Below are 27999 nucleotides of genomic sequence, written 5' to 3' on the forward strand. Positions count from 1 at the left end.
TTCCCTTCGTTACCCCACACCTTCAAAAATGACCGCTTTCGGAAAGCTCTGGAAACAAGGTAGAAAGGACTTACAGCAGTGAGGCAGGCAGGGTTAGAGTCCCCAGGGGGCAGTTAATAAGACAGTTTGGTTCTGGACAGAACAGACAGAAAAGAAAAAGAAAGCAAGTAGGTTGGAAAGAACTGTTTTAATCAATTATTTTTTTTAAGCGAAGATTTCATGTCAGCAAGGAAGAAGTCTCCAGATGTCACTACCCATTCAGATCATGTTACCGTTGTTATCACAGGGAAACTAATAGTCAAAAATAAAATATAAGCCACTTGCAGAAAAAGATTTAGAAAGAAAGGAAGCAAACAAACCAACCTCTTACAATCCTAGCACAATCTCAGAAGTGGACATAGCATTAAACAAACCAAATACTTCTACTCAGCAGAGAAATACATCTGTTATCCTTAGCCAACCTTGATTAGGGCTAGGGAAAAAACACTTTACTATGAAAGAGGAATAAAGCTGTATTTTTTTTCCTTTGTTTGATTTCAAGAGAGAATTTCTGCTTAGGAAAACTTTAACAAACTAAAAAGCGATTGATATTTCGTATTGCTCGTTTCTCATGTTGCTCATGCTTATGTTGCTCAGGTTTCATGAAAGCCCTTTGCCTCACCCTTCTCCCTTGTTCCTATTTAACAGCTGGATGGGAGACTCGAACTAAAGCAAAAGCCCTTTAATTCTGACAACACCTTCCCTTCCTTTTAACATTCCCCCTCCCATGCTGAATCATTCAGCGGCAAGTGTGTGGCGATTGCTCTGCCCCGGTGAGCAGAGGACACAGCAGCTGCCCTCTCCTCCATGGGTTGGTGTGGATGGTCCTCTCACAGTTCTCTCTCCAGAAATGAGTCTGACCCCCAGTCCAGGGCTGTTGTGTAACCTCTATGATTTACACCCTTGCTGGTCACAGAAGAAAAAATGTTCATACAGCTCTTATATTGTTAGTTAGGTAATGCTAATCTGCATTTTTAATAGTAATATTTATGAATCCTATGATATGCAAGTAAAATAGTGGTTTAGTGACTTAGCAGTATAAGACACTAGTAGGCTGCACTGGGTGGATATGAATTTGCTTGTTAGCAGCTCTGGGCAAGTTAGAAAATACAAAGTTACTACTACTCTGTATGTGTATACACTCACATGCACACATACATATGTACGTAAATATTATATGTAAATGTATATATGAACTAGATTTCATATTTGCAGCAGGAATATAAAAGGAAATTAGGTAACTAAGCCATCCAGAAGCTCAAATTAAAAGAAAGCCACCAACAGGTGACCCATGCAAGTCTAAAAGTCATTAATATACCATGCCATGACTGCAGAAACAAGAAGGCGTTTGGTGGTAAGAAGGTCACTTGTCTTGGCCAGAAACCAACAGGTGAGGAGGAAGCAGAGCAGGGATCTACAGGAGGGTGGCAGGGGCAGCACTGACATGATGCCACCCCAAGGACAGCCTGCTTCCTCCAAGATCATCGTTCGCTGAACTGCTGTGTCTGACTTTGTACAAAATGTGCTAAGTGGAATTCGTACAAAGCATAATTTGTGTGGTCAGTGTAATCCATAAATAACCCAAGGCATCTGCAGAGTTTAGAACTTATTTGCGGTTTTGTTTTCAGCAGTGAACCTGTGCTCCATTAGGTACATCTTGTGGAGCACCACCTCACCTAGGAAGAGCAAAGCTCATTGTGTGAATGCCCACTGCCTTCCTTTTCCATGCATATTCCTGAGAAATGGCAGGATCACCTGAAGATCATAAACCTGTGCATCTAGACAACAGTCATAACAACTGAGTATGAGTTGCAAGGAAAAACAAGTCCTAGTTCTGAGGCTTGGAACTCAAAAAATTAGGCAAAAAATACTGAGAATTCACAAAGAGAATCAATGCTCTACCAGGTTGATGGTCAATGGGTTTTTGCTAAATAGCACTGACACAAATCTCCCTGTGCATCAAACTCAGGTACTGACGCTAGTTGTATTTTGCCAACAGCAATTTGTGATGACATGGGATGACATCCATTTACTTATACTTGAAATCTGATGAGACAGTTAAAAGATGCAGGAGGAAATAAAGAGTTTCCAGAGATGCCTTGAAGGCAAAGCTGAGTTGAACCTGTAAGAGTGCAACACACTTTCTAACAAGAACCAGTAGTGCATTCCCAGTGTTTTGAACTAAGGACAAAATACAGAGGTAACTAGAAAGATTCAAATAAATGAGGCTGCTTTCCACTTTTATTCACTCTGAGGTTTGTGCACAAAGCCAACTTTCATTCACTGATATTTATAATGTGGTTGCGGCTTCTTTTTTATAGGTACAAACTTCCCTATTTATATCAGTTTAAACTGCATATAGGGAATATAACCTCAGCTTTGGATTCTCTGTTAGGCAAAAAAGATCATGTCCTCTGAGCAGTACCTACAAAAGAAGAACCAATTGTCCATGCAGAACCACCCACTAGTGCAAGGCAAACTGCAGACCAAAAGTCCCAGCGCTCAGGCTCCCACAAATCCTTCAAGCCAAATGTTGTCTTAGAAAATGGGTTTTGAACCTTCCCTTGGGGCTATCTTAGGCAGAAGTGGTAGGAGTGAGCCTAGCAAGGCCAAGGGGAGATGTTTGGGATGTATACAGGTGAAGGAGAAGCAGCTGCCCTGTGGCCAGGGCCCACCGAAACATCAGGATGCTAGAAGGGCAGCACAATTCAGCTTCTCCAGGCCCCCCTTCTCAGGGCAACGCTCTCATGTGCACAGTTTCACCAGGAACAGGAGGCTTAGACACTGATAAATGAAAGCTTTTGTCCAGCATTACACCCTCTTTTTTTTGTTGATTGCTATAGCACATTACTGTACCTGAGACTCTGACCCCCAATACCTGGGCATACTTGCTGATACAGATGATGACTGTTACACTGCTGACAGCAAAATATCAATAAAGAGTTCTTAAACACTAAGTAGGTATGTGCTTAGACTAGTTATCTTTTTTTTTTCTTTTTCTTGTTTTTGTCAGGCAGCAACAGTCAGTACCAAATATCATACCATTTAATCACATTCACAGACCCGAGCCAAACTTAAGCAGATACATCCAGAAAACATGCTGAAGGTCCTGAAGTTTTGGTTCTCTTTGTAGAGACTGTTTTCCACAGAGACTTGACAACTGCCATTCTTGTGTAGGAGAAAGTCTACCTTTCTATCCAGCATAAAAAAGAAATTTACTCAAACCTAGAGTATCTGTAACATGTGGTGTGTTCTGTGACAGAAATCCCTTATCCCAGTAATTTAGGGGAGAACCATTTTTATCCTGTAAAGGCATCTTTATCCTGTAAAGGATAAAGCTCTTCTGATGCTTTCAAGCCCGATAAGCTGTCAGGATAGAAACTCAATTCTTTAATCAGTTCTTCAGTGACTAAGCCAGTAGTTTCATGACTGGGGATCACTGGTGGTACCATGACAGGACTAGGACATTCATTGTAAATACTCACTAGGATGGCAAGAGATCTCATAATGCATCTGTTCAAAGAAGAGTGCATTTAGCTATAGGAGGAAAAACAAACAAACTCATTACCTCTATGGACCCTGGATCTACTTTGACAATTTCTCCTGTGCTGTTGTCATTGCTAAGATTTGGTGGGCTGTGTGAACGTAGTCTTCTCTCTTCCTTTAAGGCATGCTCCAAAAGTTTCTTATTCAAGATCCTGGCAGCATTTTCTGTAAGTGTATACCCTGGAGGAGCAGATAAGTCCTGCCTGATACTTGTCACCTCAGTCCCTTCTTCCTTTTGCGTCTCTGTCCCCAACCGGAGAGGACTGGGTGATCTGCCACGGGCATTTGTACACGGCTCCTGCACTGGGCTTAGTTCTGGTCTGGGTTCTGCTGACCTGGACCGGCTGCTAGACCTGGGGCATTTTTGGAAAGTCTCATGAAAGATGGGGCTATGGTCAATAATGTTGAACAAACTGGAGAGGCCATCATTGATGGTGGTGTGGACAGGACTCTCCCTTGTAGTAGTTGATCTAGCCCAAGCAGACTCACTGAATCCTTTCTGAGGTGTGCCAGGCAAAGTTCGGTTATTTGGCTGGTCGGATTTGGGAAGGATTTTTCTTTGCAACTTTGGAGAACCATATTTGGGAGAGCAGCATGTGCGTTCAAACTTAGCCTGGACCTTTTCAATGACGGGGGTCACTTGCCTGCTTCTTAGGCTTCTGGATGGTGAAGAGACAGGTGTGGACCCCCCCTTTGGTGTCAGACACTTGTGTGGACTGCTGGTGATACTGCGCAGGGTTTCCGTCTGCAAGCCAACACTGATCGTCTGGGTGGTCTGCGTTCCTGTTGTTCTCATGCCATTGGTTTGACACGCGGTGTCCTTAAACTGAGGCTCTGTTGAATTAGAGTTCGAGCGTATTGCATTTCGGACAGAGAAAGCGACCTCCTTCATATCATCACTCATGTTTTTGGACATCTCCAAGCTGTGCAGGGGTGAGGCAAAGCCCACAGTAGTGCAAATAGGATGCTCAATGGGATGAAGACCACTCTCCAGAAAATCCTTATGATGTTTGGCCAGGTCACAAGACCATCTTCCAAACATATCTGAGGAACCACCTTTTGTCTCGGTGACATTCCCCATAGCTTTGGTCACAGAGAACAAGAAGTCCGGCTCAACCTGGTTTTTCCCTTCGCTGCCAGCTATCACTGAGTTATCAAACCTACGGACAACTGGTGGGCTGTGAAAGACCCGAACTCCCATTTTTTCGGCTACACTGTGACTCCTCGTTGGCTGCTTCTGGCAGTGCTCTGGGCTGGTCATGGTGTTAGTTGTCATAGTGACACTGGTGGTGAGGTACCATGATGATGCCTGGAAGGGATCTGAAGCAGGATCATTCCCAGCTTTCCCAATTTCTGTCCTTTCTGCCCAGCCTTCTGCAGGCTTCTCAGTAGCCCCACCATGGTTCCTAGTGTTACTGTAATCCCAGTTTTTGTTGAAATCCTCAATGTATTTCAGATCATCAGGAGACAGGGGAGGGGTTATGTCATCTTTGCTGCTGGATGAAGGCAAGTTTTTTTCTGGTAGAAATGGAGATATATCCATCAGGCGCTGAAATTCTGACATGGAAGAAACAGACATTGCCCTGGAGAGGGGAACAGGAGAGAGTCAATCATACACTTGGAAACTCTGATGGAGTGACTTATTTTCAGCAGCAAACTAACTCAGGAAACCTGATGTTCACCATCTGCTTATATGTAAAACCACTTTATCCTTCTCTTTCATTAAAGTTCCCTTTTATTATCTTTAAAATAGCTGTGAAACGCAAGCGTTCCTGATGTGTCATTAAAAGTACCGAATGGTTTATTAATGGCTCTTAATTTGCTGTTTTCTCATGGATTACTGCTTGGCAAATGTCTGAAACATGGAGCAGTAGGATGCATTTCTGAAATAATACCATTCACAGAAAATGAGTGTTTGTGACAATATGAGGCACCCTTTTCAAAGCAAGTGTGGAGTATTTCTGACTTGCTGGGAAATCAGCAAGTCCACCCCCTCTCCTGCGATTGCCCAGGCTGCACAGCTGGTGTGTAGTGATATGGGACATCCAGCCTAGATGCTGTTGGATTGAACTGGCTTGGGGAGTTGAGCTCATGCTAAAATTCGACCAAAGGGAATGGCGTGTAATAATTTGCTTTCCCGTGTTTCACTGGTTTGTACAAATCACAAGCATTTAGCTGAGTCATCCTACTGGTTTTTTTTAAAGAAAAAATCAAACAAAAAAAGCAGCTTTCTGAATGGGACTACTTAAAAATGCAAATGAGTGTAGTTATCAAAGTTGGCTCAATGAGGTACCTCAAGCTGGGTGAGGATTCAGCAAGCAGTGGGTTTTACATATCAGTGATCCAGAAGATAGAGTAAAATGACACTGTAAGTTTTTAACCGAGAGCACCAGTTGCAGTTAGCGTGCATCTACTTTAGGGAGTTATGTGACATCAGGAGTGCAGTTTTAAAGGGGATCTCCTATTAGATGCCCTGGTTTGCATCAGGGGGCGATCTCAGGGAGCATGGGCTGCCTTCCTTTGGGATCAAAGTGAGCTGGAAGATGTCCTCCAGAAGCACAACTAATGCACTCGAGGGTTAGGTGGGTATCCATCCCGTGGGATGAGACCAGAACGAGTCCAAAACAAAATATCCCTGACATGCAGGGGCATGTCAGGTCCTCAGCATCAACTCTTTTCCTCTATATATTGATGTCTACAGGCCTGCAGTACTCGCTAAGGTAGGTGTAGCCTTCAGTGTAACCTGCAGATTCATGCGCTTTCATACAGCTTGATCTTTGTGCACCACAGCTGAATGTGGCCCAAGTTAATCAGAGAAGAACAGAAGCATCTTGAGACAAATTAATCCCTGGGTAAATCCATTAATCTGGCTCACAGGCTGCTTAGGAGGTGGCACAGCTGTGCCTCAGCCATGTGGTTTGGGTAGCAGCGAGCTATAGCGCTGGCAGCTGAATATTTCCTGGGTTTTTCCCTGTAAGTTTTACTCACCTTTGAAGATTTCCTTTGTGTGTTTCTTCCTCCTGAAGAAAAAGAGAAACAAACAGAATAAGTTATTTCTGAACCTGTTGGTGCCATTATCTTCTGGGTATTTTGTCATTCATTTCCCCATAGTTGCACCAGGTATGTTAGTCTCTACAAAGTGGATGATTTTCCCTCTGATAAGGAATCTTAAATTGCGAGTGGGAATATTCTTCCCTTGGTACATAGGCAGCAGAATGGGCAATCCTATCAAGACAACAGACTGCCCAGGGAAAGCCTGTATGCCAAATCTACAAAAGCCTTGAACTTTTATAGTCCCGTGCAATCACATATGGAACTAAGCTGCAAATGGCTTTTTTCCCACGTGTCCAATATACTGGTTTGAACCATGTATTTGTGAATGAATTTGTTCTGTGGAGGTAATCTGCTTTATGCCAGAGATTTAGCTGTGCTGAAATAAGAGATAAACTGGAGTCCTTTGACATAAGATTTCATTATATGTTCTCTAGGAACCAACAAATGGCACCAGTTGAAACTCATTAAGTTAGCTATATTAAGTGTGGGAAGACTATTACTTGTTTCATGGGGGGAATACCTATAGCTTGCTAATGGCATTAAGGTATTTATATGGCAATTATTTCCCTGTGACAATTCCCGTAATGAGTTGGGTTTTTTTGATTGTTGTTGTGTTTTTGTTTTTTTTTTTTTAAATTGATACTTCTGAAGGAATTGCTCTGCAGCTATTATTTTAGCTGTTTGCTAATATTTCTAATAAACTACAGGGAATACAAAATATGATCAGGAAAAAAATTAGCATTAGTACCTATTACTTTTATTAGACCTCATGAAATCATGAACATTACCAAAACAGAACTGTATTTCAAAGTGTGACTATTCAAAAAGAGCACTGCTTATCTCAGCAAATATCCTGGTATTTATCCACAAAAAAATAGGAGTAAGCTGATCCTCCTTGCATTCGCTCTGCTGTAAATCCGGAGTAATGTTGGTGGCCTCGGTGGAGTTACTGCAGAGTAAATCTGATCTCACTGAGTGGAGAATCAGGCTGAATGGTGGTTAACTTCTGCTACAGTGAGTTCCACAAAGAAAATACAGCAGAGAGGCACAGTCAGCAAGCTGCAGTTGCCTTTGTGCATCCTCAGTTAAGCTCTTCATTAAACTCCAATCAGTCTCACTTGAGCAAACCTTCTGAGGGGAAGCGACTTTGCCCAGGTTTCACTAAAGCATGCTTTGAAGGAAAGAAGCTATGCAAATATCACCAAGGACCAAATTTTGCTGCCAACGCTTTTGTTAATGGTGGTAATGTCAAAAACAGAGAAGGGAACAGAGATCTCCCCTCTTAAATATCAGATTGAATCTGAAGGAAAGAAAATAGCGATCAAAATTAAACATGTAACAGATCTTCGACACTGATACCAACATCCTTCACTGAGCACTTGGACATATATGAAATAAAAGCTAAGAATGAATATGAGATCCCACACTGCCAGCCATACATTTGTGGCACTGAGGGAGGAAAATCTAACTGGAACACTACAGCTCCTTAAAATTTAAGAAGGGCGGTCACATTTCTTGCCTGTCTTTTTTTCTCTTCTTCCTCTCAAAGAACATGATTTACCAATCCTTTAGCTGAGTAACAAGGTTATACATCTCAAAAAAAATGCTTGGGTCAAATTTTCAGAGGTGCACATGTTCAGGTCAAGGCACACCAGTGAACCTGATCCCGTGGGGAGCTGGAGATCTGACCTGTTGACAAACTGGCCAAATTTTCAAGCCAGAGTACATGGATATGTCTTTGACTAGGAAGCTTCTGCTTCCCTATTCGCTAAATAAAAGGTAGAGGAGCACATACTTCCGTTAATCCTGTCAAAAATTTCTCCCGCTCCAGCTGCCGAGACCGCTGCTCATCGGACTCGTCAGGGGAATCAAGAGACAGCGACTCCAGAAAGAGGTTTTCTGTGGCGCTGCACCGATCGCTCTCCTTCAGCTTAGACAGTGACCGATCGTCAAACTGAATGGCGTCTGAATCAGAGTAGGATCTTGACCCCGTCGGACGGGGCACATGAAGGTTCCCCTGGGTCGTAAATGGACGAAGGTTACTCTCCTTCTGGTCACACAGAAAACCACCTCCTCTTCGTGGGCTGACTTCTTTCTGAAGCTGGAAACAAGGCAAATTTAAAAGAACAACAATTACTTAGGTAGCGTGTGGCACACTGTGTCTATACATACACAAAATAATGCATCTGTCTGTAATGTGATTTTTCAGGAAACAAATCAACATTGACTGTTATTTATAAAGCAATCTTTATACAAGATCCTAAAGCAATACAAGTAGAAGCTCAAGGAAGGGCCAGTGACTTGGAGTCTCATCAAAACAAACACATTTTTCTTCTGGTCAGCTTGCACTTTTATGTACATTACTTGTTTCCAGAGGTGGAAAATTCTGCTTAACGAATGACAAAAGCTCCACTTTACAGACGGTCTAGCCCTAATGCATGGCTAGACAGTTGGCTATTTGTACAGAACAGCATTGTCAAAGGGATGAATTAGGCATGCAAAGCATGTTTGAAGAAAATACATATTTATACTAACGCCACCAAAGCTATTAATTCTACACTTCGTAAAAGCTGGGTGAAGAGAGGGTGAACCACTAGTGAAATTGCCAATCTTAAAATTAGATTATGATGTGATCAGTTTCTCTTTTAATTGTAAATACAAGAAGATAGATTAAGTGATATTTTCAAATGTGAATGACAGCAGGAATCCAATATGTAACTGATGTTTTGCTAAGATTAGTGACAATAATGTGCAAATGCAAGTCATTCCCTAGGACACTGGAGACTGAGGACCTACAAAACATGTTATTTTAATCTTGCTGCATGTGTTTGGAAAAATAAACAGACATCATATTGCCTAACGTAGATCAAAACATTTTAGGTCCCAAATGATGAAAGTTGCACTTGGGCTGAAATCAGTGAGATTTTTGCTTGATTTGGGTCTACAAGAAAGGGAATGCATCTTCAGTGTTTTGCTCATGATATACAAGATCTGAAACAGTTTTATTAAAAGGAGCTAATTTAAGGTATCCTATGAAGGTAGGGGCTGGAAGGTATATCTCAAGAAATTGTGGAGTACATTCTCCAGAATATGGTCAAGACCCAAAGCAAGGAGAAGTGGTAATCACATGCTTTCTGTATACACAGTTCAAATTGCAAGCTCTTCCAGATTTTCAGAGATCCTATAAGGATAATGATCTGGGAATGTTTATGAGAAAACAGTACAGATTACTAGCTTGCTCTCTGAATCTCAGACAGCTGACAGGAAAAACAAAGTCAGAAATACTGATCTAATTTTTCAAGAGTGACTAATGATTTTGAGTCTCCGTGTGCTTATACCATTAAACACACAACTTTTCACGCAGGTGATTTTCACAGAATCACAGGATGTTAGGGATTGGAAGGGACCTCGAAAGATCATCTAGTCCAATCCCTCTGTTGGAGTACGAACATTGTGGGTTTAAATATTTGCCAGTGTGCCATGTGCGCAATTGGCTTTAGGAGGACAGTGGAGGGGGATTCTTTAAGGGAAAACAAAGTGACAGTGTACTTGAAAAGAAAAAAACCCAACTCTGAGCTCTGAAAGAAAGTAGGTCATCATGTTTTTTATGTGTGAGCAGTATTCCCATAACCATCCAGAGTAAAGTATTTTATATATTTTATACATTGGAGTGAGCTTCCACCTTATCAAACATGCATTATTCAGGAGCTGTGTGAAAGCAGACAGGCATAAAGCATTAGTGGTACACAAACTTCTGCTGTGGTACACAATGTGGTACACACACTTCTGCTGTCTCTTAGACTCTGTTTTCCAAACATACACACTGGTGTAGTCCCCTCATCCTCCACGTATTGCCATACATGGAATACACACAGAAAAACCCCAGGGAAAAGGACTTCAGAGATATATTAATTGTTTCTATATAAAGCAGGGCACGACTGCAATCTGAGAGGATATTCAACTAAAAGCCTTCAAATATTTGGAAGCTTCCTGTCACACAGGGAAATGTTTGATTATAAGCAAAGATGGGGTTATGAAGTTTTGCAGGCAGGTACCCAAGATTTCAAATGCTATTCTGATAATCTGAAATTAGCTTGATCTTTTATTTCCCCTACCTATTGCTAATTCTGTGTATGACTCAGTTGTACAGAAAATATGTAGTTGAACTCTAGAGGTTTCAGAATAGAAACAAAAGAACTCTGCTCCAGGAATAGTTAAGAGCTATTTTGTAGGCTCTCCCAAGATGACACTGAGAGGTTACATCAGGTTTAAAGAGAATTAAAGGCTAGGTAACATTAACAGAGATTTCTCTGTTGCTTCCTTCAATGTGCCCCAACCCCAGTATTTAACCAGGTTAAGTCCCTCAAGCTGTTGAGGATACACTGAAGAAATAATATTAAAAAACCACAGTTCATAATGGACAGCAATGTAAACATCCAAAGATGTACCAAGTGACTCCCTAAAGAAAAGTGCGTGTCCACATCCATAGCATATTGGGAAATTTTCTGAGTGTTCTTCAGTTCCCATTGTGCGTGAAGGATCCACACGAGGCAGTTTGGTCACTGAAAATCAACAGGTAGAAATCAGGCCAGTCAAGTCATGGAGAACTTGGCACCTCCTGCCACTAAATCCTGGAAAATCAGGTAATTTGGATGAAGAGCTCTGTTACAAGCCTTCCTAGCTCATAGGCATTGGTTGTTGCATCTTAGGAGACGTACTATTGGGCTGCATTATAAGGGCTAGCTGAACAAGCTGCATGAAGTATATGCAAAACCCCTCAGATAAATGGGAGATTAAAAAAATCCAGAATATTGTTTGTTGATATTTTGAAGTTTAGTTTTCTTGGTCTGTAAAACTTTCATATTGGTCACTGCTCACTCAGACCTACACTTCTGGCAGGGATTTTAGAAATATTCTTAGAGTACAGCATTTTCCTAAGTGCTTCTCTGTGGGTTTAACAGCCACAGGCTAAACAGGTTTAGTCTTGCACTCACAGTATTTACAGCCTGGTGTCTTCTTCTTTAGCCTCTTATTGCAGCCCACGCATGGGAACACAAGACCCAGATAAGAAACCTTTTTCAAAAACAGGTTATGAAGTTACGCCAGGTTTTCATCAACTTAACTTGTGAAGCTACTTCGTGCTTCATTCAAGCATAGTGCTCCCTAGAGAGCATGTACAAATCTGGTGCCATTCCATTTCTGATGTCCTAAGGACAGAAAGTATTCAGTTAATTGAGGACCCACAATTTTAGTTGTTTTTCTTACTTTTCCTGGAATGCATGACTCAGAGCTGAAAAATCTTCAGTCAAAAATGTTAACTTTCCCTCATTAAACTTTTTCTTTTTTGTGTAGCTTCCAGTCAAGTAATAAATTCATTAGGTATAATTTATCTCTAACACTAAGCAGATGAAAGTGTGGATAGGCATGAGAAACAAGAAGACAGGTACACAGTTATCAGATTTGCAAATGACAGCAGAGATGTGGACAAAATGAACGTGACCAAGGTGAGAAGGGTCTTCTGAATATTTAGTATTGATAGCTGTTTGTTACCAGTCAGGGTTCTTCATGTTAACCCCCAGGTTCCTTTACTAGAGAAAAAGAGTTCAGCTGAGACTGAATAGCCGCAGCAGCTGCATCTTTGGTGGCTAATTCACAGATGAACAGACTTTGTTGGCAGGAAGCTGTATATCGAACCTTGAATAACCCTGCATGTGGGATCGAGTGTTTTAGCATGAAGAGATGCACAAAAGCTTTCAAACAGAATGAATCGATGTGACCGTGCCTGTCCAGGGTAATTGAAATGAGGCAGGAAATGGCCTTTAACCTGGAGTTGATTTCTCATAAGTCGTCTTTTATAGGGATTATGAGCATTTTCCTTCTGGTCCCTTGTGTATGTAAATTGTTTTGTAGCATGAGAAACACTGATGTAGTCAAGGAACTAAAATTGTTCACGTGCTGCTTCTTAATACAGTCTCTTGACCTCGGCCTGGGTGCAGTAATGGTGCAATGCCTCATGCCTGCAGCCAGCCATCGCTCACCCAGGATGACTCCTTACCTGCTCTATCCGCCTGAGCAGCTCCTTCTTTTGACGCTCCCATTCTCGCCGGTCTCTATCAAGCCTGTCCAGGAGCTCCACCTTTTCCCGGTTCCAGTTCTTCTCACTGTGCTGGATCTGCCAGCGGAGGTCCATCACCACACCATGACTCTCAGCCAGAAGCTTCTTGTGCTCCTCTCTTTCCCTTTTAAAAGCTCCCTTTGCATCAGAAGTGAGGCCTGTTTCTCCTGGGGTGTTCGCACTCTTCCCTTCCAGCTGGCATGAAAATAAAACATTACTAGGACATTAAGCTTTCTGTGGTAAATGCCTGTGCCTGACAATGAATTTGAGTTAAAGACCCAACTCTACAAAGGTAATGGCAAAATTATGGCAATTCTTACATCTTAGGATCTCAATAAATGATAAAATACATTCAACTTGAAAAAAGTTTAAAATCAAGACAGTGAAAACCATAGTAAATAATTTCTCAAGCTTTACCAGCTCGTGCTATTAAGACATCCGTTATGATCTTTCTGTTGGGAGTGTGGGTACCAACAATGAAGGAAACATGGAGATAAACTCCAACCTCAACAATCGCCAGGACAATGCCCTCAGCCACTGCTCTGCTTTTGTGCTCTCACTCAGTACACCTGAAACCTAAAGACCGTGAATTCATTTTCCGAAGAGACTTTTCCCAGAACAACTCTCGGCAATGGTCTTACTGTACAGCTCCTCACACTTCACAACAAAATTGGGTGTCAGCAGCAGCAGCAGATGTACTAAGATCATCCTTCATATCATCTCTGTGGGTTCTGGTGTCTGAACTGATTTCTAGGGCTGTCAGCTGATGCTACTTTCCCTCCCCTCTCTTTCACTTCATGCTCAGGGATCAGCTCAATCAGATCAGAAGAGCTGGCCAAAGGTAATTTATTCAAAGGAAAATGCAAGCTCAGTGGGGTGTCAGGAGGTCTCTAGTCCAACCCCTGCTTTCAGCAGGGTTGGCTCTGAGATCAGATCGGATTGTGAAGGACAGGGATTGCACAACCTCTCTGGCCAACCTGGGCCACTGCTAGACTGCTGCCAGAGTGAAAAAGGCACTTAATGGTTTTGTATAAGTTCAAGCGAGTGAAGAATTTATTCCTGAAGCCTGACCTTTTGTTGACAACTCAGAAAATGTGTGAGTGACTCAGAATGGGATACATCTCCATCCTCTGGCTCTGCAGATGAACTGGAATGAAAAGCAGCAAAACCTCATTTCTGCCTCTGAAGTTAAAGTTGCCCTCAAAAAACAGAGGCAGCAGGTCTTCTGGGAAACAAGCTCCTTTAGCAAGAGGAAAGCAACACCTTCTCATTGCCCTATGTTGAAAGCAAGCCCAAACTTTCCGAGGAAAGAGAACTTCAGATTAGATTCAGGAGTGAAGCTTACTATCTCTGGAACAGCCTCCCCAGGTAAATGGCAGAGATGTCATTGCTTGAGTCATTTAAAATTGTACTGAGCTGCAGAGAACATCCTGTTACAGCCACCTGCATTGGCAGGGAGATCTTAAAACACCTGTGTCCTCTACCACTAATTTCCAAAGTAAAATTGTTTTCAAATGACCAATCAACTGACCAAGCAACCAAAAAATCAATTAAAAAAGCGGAGCATCCTATTTTAACAGAGTTGACATGACGCTCTCTTTCTCACACTTATGCTATTTGTGCAGTGTAAATTTGTGGGACCCACAGTGATGTGCGAGAGCCTGTCCTGCACACAACAACCTGGCTCAGTGGAAGACCAGAGGTGCCATGGTGCAGAAACAGAGAACATTCCAGGAGAGACACCTCTGTGCTGCAGATCCATGATGAGAGACACCATCCTGGGCAGTGCAACTCCTTGAGAAGTTGGTGAGCTTTGCTGCCTCCCTGCTCGCTACCCAGCACATTGACTACTCACACTTTAGTTCAGCAATGTGTAAAATGATTGCTGCTAGCTTCCAAAATCACTGCTAACTTCGGGTAATCATGGAATCATAAAATCATAGAATAGTTTGGGTTGGAAGGGACCTTCAAAGGTCATCTAGTCCAACCCACCTGCAACGAGCAGGGACATCTTCAACTAGATCAGGTTGCTCAGAGCCCCATCCAGTCTGGCCTGGAATGTCTCCAGGGATGGGGCATCTACCACCTCTCTGGGCAACCTGGGACAGTGTTTCACCACCCTCACTGTAAAAAATTTCTTCCTCAGGTCTAGACTGAATCTCCCCTCTTTTAGTTTAAAACTATTACCCCTTGTCCTATCGTAACAGGCCCTGCTAAAAAGTCTGTCCCCATCTTTCTTATAGGCTCCCTTTAAGTACTGAAAGGCCACCATAAGGTCTCCCCAGAGCCTTCTCTTCTCCAGGCTGAACAGCCCCAACTCTCTCAGCCTGTCCTCACAGCAGAGCTGTTCCAGCCCTTTGATCATTTTTGTGGCCTCCTCTGGCCCTTCTCCAACAGGTCCATGTCATGCTCAGATGTACTAAATACTGTTTGTATGAATATCCTGTAAATCAAATTCATTCTTTTATTTTTTTGAATAACAAAAAATATCAAAATGTTGAACCTCTCTCCCCTTACACCACTAAGTTCTTCACCACCACTGGGCAAATTCTCAGCCTTTCAGTTAGCTAACAAGAAAAGCAGTGGAGCCCAGGCTATGCTGCCTGTGAAGGGCAAGAAAGCTGAGAGGGGTAGTGGGGAGTAAGAACATGTTCCAGAAGAGCAATATCCCAAGAATGCATGGCTGCTGTTAGGGTGCCATGCCCAAGCCAACAAAATACAGTAATTTATCCTGTGCCAGACCATGGGCTCACCCAGAGCAGAGCCCTGGGTCTTACCCCATTTCAAAAGCATATAGGAAGTCTATAAGAAGAAAAGATGAGTTCAGAACCAAGGCAAGTATAGTGATACACCTTCAAAATAACTTTCTGGTGTTCAGTGATGTGGGACCGAAAACCTTCTCCAGTCAGAGGCAGCGTCTTTGGACTTAGAAGAAGTGCCCCTAGAAGGCAGAACAATGTTCTTGGCAGAGAGAGGCCTTTTGCCTCAAATCATGGGGGCAAGGTCCATTGGTGGCTCCTTAGGACAAAAGTCTAGATGCAACTTTCCTAACCCTGCTAACTGCTAAGGGTGGCCAGATGCCTCTTCGTGTGCACCACAGCTTATATGCCCTCCAAGCATCCTGAAGCTGGACCATTGGTCCAAGTCCTAGTGAGGGTTCTCAATGTGTAAAAGCAGGGTTCGACCCCTCATACTAACTCCTTCTTCCAAACATTTATCAGTTCCCAGAATACTGGAATTTCTCACTTCCCAAACTGGAGCCTGAGAATTACTGGGACTACTTATTGGCTCAGAGTTATTGCAATCCCACACTTAGGAGCTATCTCATTATTTCTTATCTTAAAAACAATGCCTAAGGATCCTTCTGCCAAATAAAATGCACATGTGTTTCTGACAATCAAGACTTTTATTTTTAATGATATATGCAGTGCTAAAGCTCCAGAGCAGCAGGCAACAGTACATTGTCACTTCTGATATGCAGTGTTTTTTCATCATGAGTTTTCTTTCCTTTTTTTTCAGTTTCTTTCCTATAGCAAGAGTTGAAGCATCAAAATGCAAAACCATTGCCAGTGACTATTAATTTGGAGTTGACTCTCTTGAAAATGCTCTTGTTAATTGGCCTACTGCTTCACAAAAAAAGTGGAAAACAGCAGCAGTGAAGGCAACAGTGGAGACTAGAAAGGCCTTGATTCTCTATGGGCTTGTCAAGGGTTTGGCAGGTCTATAGCCCCCTGTGGTGGGAGTGCTGGACAGCCCGCTGCTTCATCACTAACAATCAAAACAATCAAATGACATCATGAGGGGTTGTCCTATCCACACTGACAGGACAGACTTGGCTATTTAGTTGAAGCTGTTGTTAAGCCACATGGTGGTACAGAATAGCAAAAGATGTTAACATGACTATAGGTAATGCTGATATTTTACATGTTGTTCACTAGCTCCTCCCATTTTGATCCTGAAATTGAACCTATGACAAAAGCACCCCATATTTTGAATCCTTAACATTAGTCCAAGTTAAATTTATGTTTATTTCTATTTCAGGCTTATTATATTATTATTTTTATATTTATTTTTTAATTGCCTCCTTGTAATTGTGAGCACGTACACCAGACCTCAGTGGGACACATATTGTTTGCCCTATCCTAATTTACATTCTAAGGACTTATGTGCTATCTTTTTGCTGCTGCTGCATTAGGGACCTGTTTTTACTGTGAAATAGAAATACAGTTTGGGGAACCGGCTAAGGAAGACAGTTTTATGTCTTAAACATTGACCAGTTTCATTCTTTTCATTTGCTGGAAGAAAAGTAAAAAGTAACACCCATGGCTCGATAATTACCATGTGTGATATATTATTACCAGCGAAACAGTAGGAGTAGCAAAGAGCCTGATAAGGCCACCAGAAGGAAGAATGCAAATCTATCTTCTCCCTGACCAGGAATGGCAGCACTGTCCTGCTTGCCAAACATGAGCCAAAGCAGCAACCTGAGAGTATATCACTCATGCAAATGCAAAATATGCAAGCTCTAAATTGGCAGTTTGTTGTCAGACTAACTTTCTCTAAGTTTTATTCTTTGTTGCCATCTTGAGCTTATGGTAAATCTGTCATCGAGGTTTTATTTTGGGAGGAGTGAAAATGGGGATGGATTTTGTTTCCTTTTTCAAGCGATCGATTTTCTGGAAATGTGTGTGGACTAAGAAGCAGCTGAACTGATAATTTGAATTTGCTGACAGAAGACTCAGCTAAAATGAAAGCTTCTTCCTTCATTCTGGGAAAGCAGCCTACAGTACCTGGGCAGGAAAAGCAGCACTCACGTCTCAGCTCTGTGCGTCAGAGTGAGTCTCTAGTGTTCAGTAAATCCTCCCAAATATACCAGCCTCCTGGCAGTGAAATTTTTTATTATATTTGTCCTCTGCAGAGAAGCTTTGCAATTACAAATCTTTTTCTCAGGACCTGAACATACTAATTCTCCCACTCATCCCCTCCTGAATGCGAAAAATTAGAGCTTTTATGCCACCAGCTTTGGAAGTGAACCCTTGTGGAGTTTTTGCTGATCTCTTTTCACTACATCTTCTGTGAACAGTCATACATGACACCAAAGCACTTGGCACCAGATTTTATATACACACTTCTAACAGTATCACATGGTGGGTAGTTAGAGCTCTTTCTTCAGTGGGGTAACGTCCCTCACTAATGAGTAGCTTTTAATAGCTGGTTTAATGTTAACATAGTGGTCTCACACTTCAGTATTATTAAATCACTCTTTTCTCTCCTACCATCTACCACAACTGTTAAGTGGCCAGGCACAGTGACAAGCTAATTGTGAGCACATCAACAAAAAGAAATTTTCTCTCCTATAAATGCCAATAAATAGACACCTGCACATCTCATTACCACAGCTGGTAGGTTACTAGCCAATGCTTCTGAGAAAATACAGCATGAAGAGATTTGCTTCCTTTGTCCTCACCTATATTGCACAGTATCTACTACATGAGCACTCATACTGGGACAACTGGAATCCAGGAGGCAACTCAAGAGGCAAAGCTTTGCTCAGGCTTTCAGGCACCAGGGTAAATTGAATAAATGTAGTCCCAATCCTGGTTGTCATAGATTTAATGTTTAATTAAGCAACTCAGCCATTCTTTACTGGTGTTAGCTGTGGGGGACGTTACCTGCTCCAGGTGGCACTTCAGTTCAGTCATCTCCACCTCCCAGGCTGCCTTGTGCAGGGCGTACTGCTGCTGGAGCCCCTGGCGCTCCCGCTCCTCGTCCCGCAGCTCTGAGCGGAACTCATCCAGCAAACCCTTCAGAGCGTTCAGGAGCTTCCGATTTTCGCTTGCCTGCCGCAACAAAGCAAAAGAAATGCTGTCATTGGATGCTTCATTTTTAGGGGGAAAAATGCCTGCATGCCTGCCGCATGGAAGAGAAAGTGCCTTGGCTATCTTTTGCATGAGAAAACTAAGGATAGCAATGCCCAGGGAAGTGGTTGAGTCATCATCTCAGGAGGTATTCAAAAGACATGTAGATGTGGTGCTTAGGGACATGGCTTAGTGGTGGACTTGGAAGTGTTAAGTTTATGCTTAGACTCAATGATCTTAAGGGTCTTTTCCAACCTAAATGATTACATGATTCTGCACTTCTGTGATTCTAATTCTTGTTAGCTTTACTCCTGAAGCACCCATGAAAGCCAAAGATACTTAAGTCACACTGAAAAAGGCACTAAGCATCTTTCTGGGTTGAGGACATATAATAACTTATTTTTTAATACTGTAAACCAAAGCTAGAGTATCATTCCTGAAGTCTGTTGGGTAGCTGGACATCTCATAGATACGTTGCAGCTCAGCACCAAACCTTAAATACTTGTAAACTACATATAAAGAAGAGGGATTAATTTTCAGTGCTTTTGTATTATCACACAAAATTACTTTGAAAAAAAAACAGTGTGGTTTTGAGCTGAGTATCTCTGTTAAGATGTTTCACTAGTCTGTACTTCACATTTCTCCTCTGTCGGTCAGGTCGGCCGCTTTCCCTCTTGCAGATAGGATCAAAGAGCAAACTCCCATCCACATCTCGTCACGGTCATACTGAAAATGTTGTCTGTGCTCTTACTCTAGCCAGGAGCCAAAAATTGAGTTAAAAGTCTAGCCCAGAGCTGAGATCTGATCTTGGCAAGTAATGAGAGGCAGCATGCATACTTATTCAAATCTAATTTTTTTCAATTAGTTTTGGCATTTACTTTTTTGCGAATTCCCTGAAGACCTGCAAAATCTGCCATTTTTATGTTAAATATTGAAAAATGTTTTTTAAAGATTCATTCTGGATCAGTAAAACAAAAGGTATCCCACTGTTTTTTGCAGTCATTGAATTAGAGAACAGAAAAGTGTAACATGATTTACTTCTCCAAAACTTAAATAAAATACTCCCAATGTGCCTCTCAAAGACCAGGGAGTAGCCAGCGATTGTATCTGACAAGTTATTCTGAATAGGAAAGACTTTTGAGAAAATTATACTTGATTAGCAAACACAGCATGAGCAGAAAAATGGCAAAGCTTACTCAACAAATTCAGCATTTAATCACCTGGTTCTCGTGAATGTGTTCGCTTCCTTGGGAAGGCCTAACTCAAATTATCTGTCTCGATTCTTGCATGATAGTCTAATTAATTTTATTTTTTATTTATTTTCCCAAGTGGAGGCTTCCTGCAATTCCTCTTATCTGGTGTTTCATGAAAGTATCTACATGGGGACTTCTTTGTAGACAAGTCAAGTAAACAGATGTCCACAAAAATCTAAATAATTTTCATGTGCTTTTGTCAGTGACAATACCTATAAAATTGTATGCAGACAACTAAGCTGATTTCATATGCTCATCAGGATTTTGGCATCACCGAACCCACCTCACTTTTTTAATCACTGATGGGACATATCACAGTGCCTTTTTTCTTTAAAAGACAAACAAATGTGGTCTACTTTTTCCAAGCCATTTGGTTCATCAGCAAAAATATGCTAGATGCAGGGAAATGACTGCAGGTGCTCATTGACTGTTTGGGCTAATGAAATGTGATGGCTTACAACACAGGGCTTCATAACAAATGCACCCACAGAAGCAGAATTAATTCCATTAACATTTAATGCCAATTAGCAGTTTCCTACTATACAGCAGTAGTCTCCATCATGCATATAAGATCACCTACTTTTCAATATGCAATGAGATCTTATGTTTCCACCATGAATTTTTGTTCTGATACCCAATTAAGGCTAAATTCTCCAAACATCTCGAGCCCCTTATGTAGTAATCAGAGTAAGAGATCTTTTGAAGATTCGTCCTTAGTGTCACAACAGGAGCTGCTGGGTATTGAGCACATCAAAATCTGTCCTTGTCCTCTTTGAAAACCCTGGCCCCAAATGTCTAAGAAGTGCTTTCATTCAAGAGACACATTCTGTGTTTTCTGGTACATTGCATAAACCCTTCTCTGGCCAAGTAGTCTAAAGGCTCCACGAGGGAAATTGAGGCAGAAGAAGAATAAAACCAAATAACACCAAAGCAAGCTATATCCCTTATTCTTGTGCATATATTTGATAGCTTTAGAGTCCTGTAAAATTAAGTTTGCAAAGAAAGAAGTGATGGACTAGTACAGAGAGGAGCCAAAAGAGCCTCATTGTAGGTTTGCAGCCTACTGGGATGAGGGCATGCCTTATTTCTAGAGGCATTACATTAATGTCACTGTTATGAGACAAGTACCCCAGGTGCCCCCTGGGCTTGCTGGGATTATAATTAACTTGCCAATATAAATCCAATTTTGGCTACATACTTCTAACTCCTGCAGAGAAGTCTCTTTTGCCTGACTTTGTATTTACAGTCTGAAGTTGGAGAGGTCTGTGAGATTATTTTTCTGTATTGCCAGTCTGGAGTGTTTTTGGAGAACAGATGAAGTACTTCTGAGACAATGTGCTCTGAAATACATTTACATCTAGACATTCTTTAGATTTCTGCTGGTAAAACTGCCAAACAGCTTCTGCATAAGAGTAAGTCTCATAGGTACAAAACAAGGATTGTTATGGCCTTCCCTTCCTCCCAGGGTTGTTGTCCAGGCAGAAGAAATGGGTTATGGCTGTGATTCCCTGGACAGTTTCCCATGCAAGAAGCTGGCTCTTTAGTACCTTACCAGTTACCAAACTTTAGAGCCTGGAGGAATCTGATTGATTCACAATTGACCTAAGACAAGAGAATTACAAAAGCCGTTTAAAGCCTTTAAAGAGGTGCATCTACACCTCAGGATTTATAGGTAAAGGGAACAACAGCTGACAATAAGTAAAAACGTAATGTATCTCCATTAAATTCCAAGACTTTGGAGTCTGTACTACACAGAGTCAATCCCAGAGATAGGAGCCTCCAGCTCGAGAAAAGCCTGGGACCACAGCAGTTTTTGAAGCTTGGTTCTGCTTTTAATCACAATTATTTTCTGCTCTGAGAATTTCACTTAAGAATTTATACACAGTCTGGTATTACAAGCACATTAGCAGAACAGTCAATTAAAACCACAAGGTCAGGAACCTAAACAGCAAACAGGAACTGTACATTTTCTCTGTGTAGTCACAGACCCAGGCAAAAGTGAAGATGGATCTCGGTGCAAATAATCTTAGTATATTTAGGTCTTAATTACTATTCTTTTGGGCTTTTCTCTTTGCTAAACTTTGAAAACAAATATTGTATGAGCAAAAAGAGATCTCACTGGGGATTTTCTTGACCCCCCTCCAGCAACAACATGAGTGTACTGGGTTTTTAATGCTTTTTCCATTGGACCACAGATGTGTAAACCCTTCTTCCTCCCCTGATCTTACACCATCCAACAGGCATCTCAGCCTTTCTACTCAACTGAACCAGAGCTCTTCCTTTTTCCACAGGCTATTGCTTCTGATCTCTTACTACACACATAGAAACTCTGACTCACACCAAGCCCTCCGCCACTGTGTCACCAGCCCGACTTTCCTGCGTATCTCCTGCCAGTGACCAGACCTGACTCTTGAGTCCTTGCCAGTTCCTTGCCCAACTCTTTCAGCAGTGTGCCCCAGCTGCCAGCCGAGGGACAACACCATGACGAGAAAGATGAACTGGCCCTTCTCAGAGTCCACATCTACTCTGCCTCTCATCGGCTAACCTTTTTTCTCCATTTCCCCCTCTGCTATTCCTTCATCATTCCACACAACGGCCACACAAAAATCCCAGACAAGTGAGGTGTGTACTTTCCACCTAGTCGAGTACTTCAAATCACAATAATATAAAATTAGAGGCTGCTTTTTGAAATTAAGGCTGCAGGCTTTATAATTTTTCTCAAAACAATTCCACTTTCCAGGCAGAGTGAGAAAGTCAGCAGCAGAGTGCAGGTTGAAAATACAAGCCATTAAATATTAACGTTAAATGTTAAAAATAAATATGGGTTACTTCAAGTTACTGTAAGCTCTATATTTTTTCTGACCTAGTTATCTCAGCCACTCCTAGACTATTACAAAATTTCCTTCCTAATGTGAAACAAGTGCTGATGCGTTTCATCTTGGAGCTTGTCAGGCAGAACCAGCATCTTAGGTCTCTCCTGGGCAGATGCAAACCTTAGAGGCTTCCATCTTCACCACTCACACTCACCCTAAATTCCCTATATAAACAGTGCTTACTTCCATCTGAGAGCTTAAGGAAACTACGGAAGACCTCAAAAACCCTGGGTGTTTTTCAGCACAGCCTGACAAGTCAGTGGTATACTGGGGGATGAGCACTGCTGAGATCCACTCCTTCAGGAAGGACGTGCTCTGGGTCTGCTGATACTCTCAGAGCTTTCGAAGCTGGGACAACACAGGCAAAGTGGTTTCTTGCTCTAGTTTTGTTTAGTTAATGTGGTTTGGGATCCTATATGAATGAAGTGGAGCTGATGTTTATGGTTGAAAGTCTGCAATGTGTGTAGAGCAAGGACCAGGGTCTGTGAGGCTGGTGAGCACGATGAAGGTCCTGCATGTGGGAAGTTTGCAGGGCTGAGCCATCCACTATAGCGAGATGGACAATTCAGGAAAACTGATACTAAGGGATGTGGGAGCAGAGCTTGGCTCTGGCAGAGCCCCGAGGGCGCAGGAGGTGTGCAGGCAGCTAGTCCTCTGTCGCAGTCCTTCAGAAGACACTTCTGATGCCCTGAATCTAGGACAGCAGCAGAATTAACTTACACTAAGGTTTCCTAGTTCTGTGCCAGAGAATAATCATAATCCTTCCTCGCCACTGACAAATACAAGTCCCGTAGCACTGAAAATTGGTTTTACACGCCTGTCAATAAATGCAGTGCTTGTTAGAAGATTCACTAGCGTGAACAAGCAAAACAAGTAACAGTGCTTAAAATGAGAAATATTTAGCAGGCTCACTGATTCTTGCAGTGTCGAAATAACACTTTTTTCCTAGTTTGAAGGCAAGAAGCCTATTTTACCTTCATAAATCCATCATGCAATATTCAACATCAAGAGGTGGTCTGTTCTTATGGGTCGTTACTTTAAGCAAGATTACCTGTAACTGCTGCATTAGAATATCATTCGATGTATATAAAAATGAATTATAAGCAGTCCTACTTCCAATTTCTGCCACCTCAATTGAGATTAATTCCTAAGCAATGACTATTTCAAAGAGGACCTAATTTATTTGCACGTTTGTGGTCATTTTAAGAGCTCTATATGGAAAGTTAGTACATGACAGGCTTTGTACTGAGAGTGTATGTTGGTTTATATTTATTTTACTCATTTTAGATTAAATCAGCCTACAGATGGAATGCAGTTAAATGACGTGCTCAGGAGCATCTATTCCACGGCCTTCTTCAGCCTCTGCGAGAGAAGAGTTTGCTGAGTGGATGACAGTGATGGGGCCGGGTGACTGGCAAGGTATATCCTCAAAATCAGCAATGTCTAACCTCCCACAGGATCAGTAACACTAGAACCTTTCCAAATGCCAAACTGATCAAATGAAAACTATCTTGGCAGCACACTTCACAGAAAAGAATAGCTAGAGAATGGAGTTGTCAGCTAGCACTGTGAAAAAGGAAAAAGAGTATATAAACTTAAAGCAGAATATGAAGTAGCATAAAGACCACAGATCTCTACAATTTTTTATTCAAACAGAAATGCTAACTGAGGTTGCATCTTGAACCAGAGAGGCACATTGCAAGGCAGCCTGTGGATCTCCCAGCACCAGCCTAACTTTATTATAGGATAGAGACTTACTGTTGCATACTGTGTATCTATTAGACCATATAGATAGTAAATAAACAGGTTGCATATCATTGTGAGAGTCTGGGGAATTCAAGGCAAAATACTGAAATGCAAAGACACACACCATACCCAGATCCTGCCGTGAGTCCAGCAAAGTAATGTGATAATATAGAGTATATATTTGTCTGAGACCCCTCTCTGTGGAGCAGACTCCCAAGTCAAAGGCCTGGATAGAGATGGGGCACAAAGCATAATGGTTCAAGATCTTTTTCACTGAATTTGTGTTTTACACAGAATTCTTGCTCCCTTCTACTTAAGATTGCAAATAAGTCCATGTAAGGATTTTTTTTCATCTGAATATTTTCTGTTTTAAAAATATAAGAAGATGCTTCTGAAGAACTGTTGGAAGCCCTTCGTCTGTCCCCTTTGAATGTTTGCTATTATTATTGTTAGGACTGACGGTATATTAAATGCACAAAGGAAAAAGCTAGGATATATGGCAGTGCTCTAAAACACACAGACAGGGCACAGGAGATGTCAGGGAAAAGTCAGCATGATTAGCTTTTAGGCATTTAAAAACAAGCCCAGTGACAGGAAGGAACTTTTGTGTTGTTTTCCCATTGTCTCTAAGGGAAACCTTAAATACATGTGCTAGTTTCTTAGATTACTTAAAGGAAATAAAATCACCTCTTCTTGCTAACTTGACAGTGGAATACAATAGATGTGCTCAGGCAAGAGAAGCATGTAAATTCTGCAAACCATCACATACTGATAGATGTTTCTGGGCAAACAGCCACAAGAGGAAATAGGATTTTTCACTGATAGCATCTGCCAACAGGAGAACAGTAATCACATGGCTCCTGATTAAATATAAATGTAATGGATGAAATCCACTGTAATTGCCGTGTAGCTAGAAGTGTTTTTACAAGTATGATTCTAGGTGATTTAACACAGCAGCAGAAGAAAATGAACTCCCTTGGAAAATCCACAGTTTCCATTCCCAGGGCATGATACACAAATGGTGTAGTACCTGTTTCCGCTGCTGCAGTAATTCTGCAGTCTGCAGCTGTGGTCCATGATCAGTGCTTTCTGTGGTGGGACACGGGGAGAAATCTGTCAGGGCAAACACGACATCCTCTTCCTCCTCCTCTTGCTCTGCATCATCTGCTTTCTGCTCAGATTGAATGCCAAAGTCTGGGAGGGCCTCAGGGTGCTCAGTCTAAAATGCAAAAGATGGGACACATCAACACTCCTTTGCCATGATCAGAGGGCTGGAACACCTCTCCTACGAGGAAAGGCTGAGAGGGTTGGAGTTGTTCAGCCTACAGAAGAGAAGGCCCCAGGGAGACCTTATAGTGGTCTTTCAGTACTTCAAAGGGGGCTTATGAGAATGATGGGGACAGACTTTTTAGCAGTGCCTGTTATGACAGGACAAGGGGTAATAGTTTTAAACTAAAAGAGGAGAGACTTAGACTAGATATGATGAAGGAATTTTTTACAGTGAGGGTGGTGAAACACTGGCCCAGGTTGCCCAGAGAGGTGGTAGATGCCCCATCCCTGGAGACATTCCAGGCCAGGCTGGATGGGGCTCTGAGCAACCTGATCTAGTTGAAGATGTCCCTGCTCATGGCAGGGGGTTGGACTAGATGACCTTTGAAGGTCCCTTCCAACCCAAACTATTCTATGATTCTCTGATTCTCTGAAATTTGTTGAAGGGCTAAGGGAAGGGACTGTCTTCCTCTGCATCTCTGTGGTGGGATACATTGACTTTGATTCTGTGGGGTACAGGAAATTATCTTTGGGTGATGTATGACATGTTGCATATGTGAACACAACACTATGCAGGCCTGCAAAATAGGAGATCTCTGGAGCTGAGAAGATGAGTGTACAACTATAATGCAGCATGATTAATACAATCCATCATGCATTAATGAAAAGCTATAGACGACACCAGTGTATTGTCTGCTGAAGGTATGGACGTCAGGAAGTATCCAAATCTAGCACTTTATTCTCCTCGAATGTGCCAGCAAAACACAACTCCAATAATGACTGGAGGTGGATTGATTGTTAATTAACCCATCAAAAAATCCAAACAGTGAAAAAATGAAAACTACTTTGATATTAGAATATGAGCTAGTTTACATAGAAGCAAATTAGGACTGCTGAAGTAAAGTAGAAGCAAATTATTCCTAAATAGCTACTCATCTCTTGTTTCTGACTCATATTACCACAGCAGATGAAGGTGTTCATCCACCTTTTATCTAAGAATACAAAACATTTGAGTATTCATCTTAGGCATACTCCTACCAGACCTGAAAGGTTACTTGTGCTGCCAAATGCAGCAAATGTTGAAAAACACTAGGCATGTAGGTATCAGAAATACTGAGAAAAATTACTTAGTTGACTTAGCAAATGTTTTCAGAATTGCATGAACCTGTGAAATATATCTATTTCTCTCAAGAAGTTTGCACAAAATGTCAGAATGAACAAAAACATTTTTCTACTTATTTTTTCTTTAGGTTAAGTTTCCAAAGCAAATGGCAATCCTGGATGTGCAACTCAACACAATTTAGCAGCACCTTTCTTCACAGTGCATGTGGGCTGGCAATAACACTCCTGTTGAAATGTGTCAGCTTGGGGATTCCAGGTTGTTATGTACTTCTGAAATTCCTGATCTTAATTTAGTTGCTACTTGGAAAATCACCATGATGACTACTGGTGTACTGCTGCTGACGGTGATAGACGCGTGTATGGAGAAGAGGAACGAACAAGAATGATTCACTATAAGTTCCCACAAGAAGCTGTATAATTCTTCTGCCAACACAAAAACAGAGCTTCCCTCCATCTGTATTGCTGAAGGCTTTGTAAGGAACATACTGTGCACACGATGAGAAAAACGACAGCTCTCAGCCCATCTAAATAGATTTGACTCCATCAGCTCGCTAACATACTTTTCTTTCCAAAAATTATTCAGGAGTTGTATTGCTGAGACCTAATTAAATTTTCATTTACTATGAGATAATTTTTCAGGACCAGATGTTTGTACTAGTTAAGGGTTTAGATTTAAAGATGGGTGATCTGTAACATATCATGCAGACTATACTTTAGCACAAGCCAACTTAAAAAAACAGGCTTCATGTTTAATTTGACTCGCTTTTAAATCTACATGTAATTATAAAGTTGCTGATGCCACATCATATTTACAGTCTACACTTAAAGAAGGGATACCCCAGAACCCCCACCGCTTGCAATTCCATTGGGTTAATAAGGTGGGACAGTTACCTCTAAGATGTCCTCCCCTTCCTCCTCCATTCGCTTGCCTTGCCGCCAGTGTTTCAACAGCCACTTCAGTTTGACATAGAGGAGAAAGGTGTCCTGCTTGAAATGCCGGAGCTCTTGCTGCAGCAGACTTTTCTCCTGGCTCCAGGTCTTCTCTTCCAGTTTGTTCTGCAAAGTCAAGCTCTGCACTTCCAAGTCTTTCCTCCGCAAGGTCTGCATATGCTCCTCCTCCAGCT

General features: G+C 41.8%; 1 protein-coding gene across 14 annotated transcripts in view; it reads right to left on the bottom strand.

Annotated features, from left to right (window-relative positions):
- Positions 1–27999, bottom strand: part of MTCL1 (microtubule crosslinking factor 1) — a 107896-nt gene that overhangs the window by 4204 nt on the left and 75693 nt on the right. For 10 of the 14 annotated variants that reach the window (XM_065629363.1, XM_065629358.1, XM_065629356.1 and 7 more), the window contains 7 exons: positions 27767–27997; positions 25515–25703; positions 18427–18594; positions 12695–12949; positions 8435–8740; positions 6574–6605; positions 3608–5168 (listed from right to left, as the gene is read on the bottom strand). In XM_065629363.1, coding sequence (XP_065485435.1) covers positions 3608–5168; positions 6574–6605; positions 8435–8740; positions 12695–12949; positions 18427–18594; positions 25515–25703; positions 27767–27997 — 2742 coding nt within the window. Of the gene's footprint in view, positions 1–74; positions 133–168; positions 5169–6573; positions 6606–8434; positions 8741–12694; positions 12950–18426; positions 18595–25514; positions 25704–27766; positions 27998–27999 lie in introns of those variants that run through there. The other 4 variants (XM_065629366.1, XM_065629364.1, XM_065629362.1 and 1 more) reach the window with 2 other exon arrangements.

The sequence above is a fragment of the Caloenas nicobarica genome, chromosome 2, assembly GCF_036013445.1.
Source record: "Caloenas nicobarica isolate bCalNic1 chromosome 2, bCalNic1.hap1, whole genome shotgun sequence".
NCBI lineage: Eukaryota > Metazoa > Chordata > Aves > Columbiformes > Columbidae > Caloenas > Caloenas nicobarica.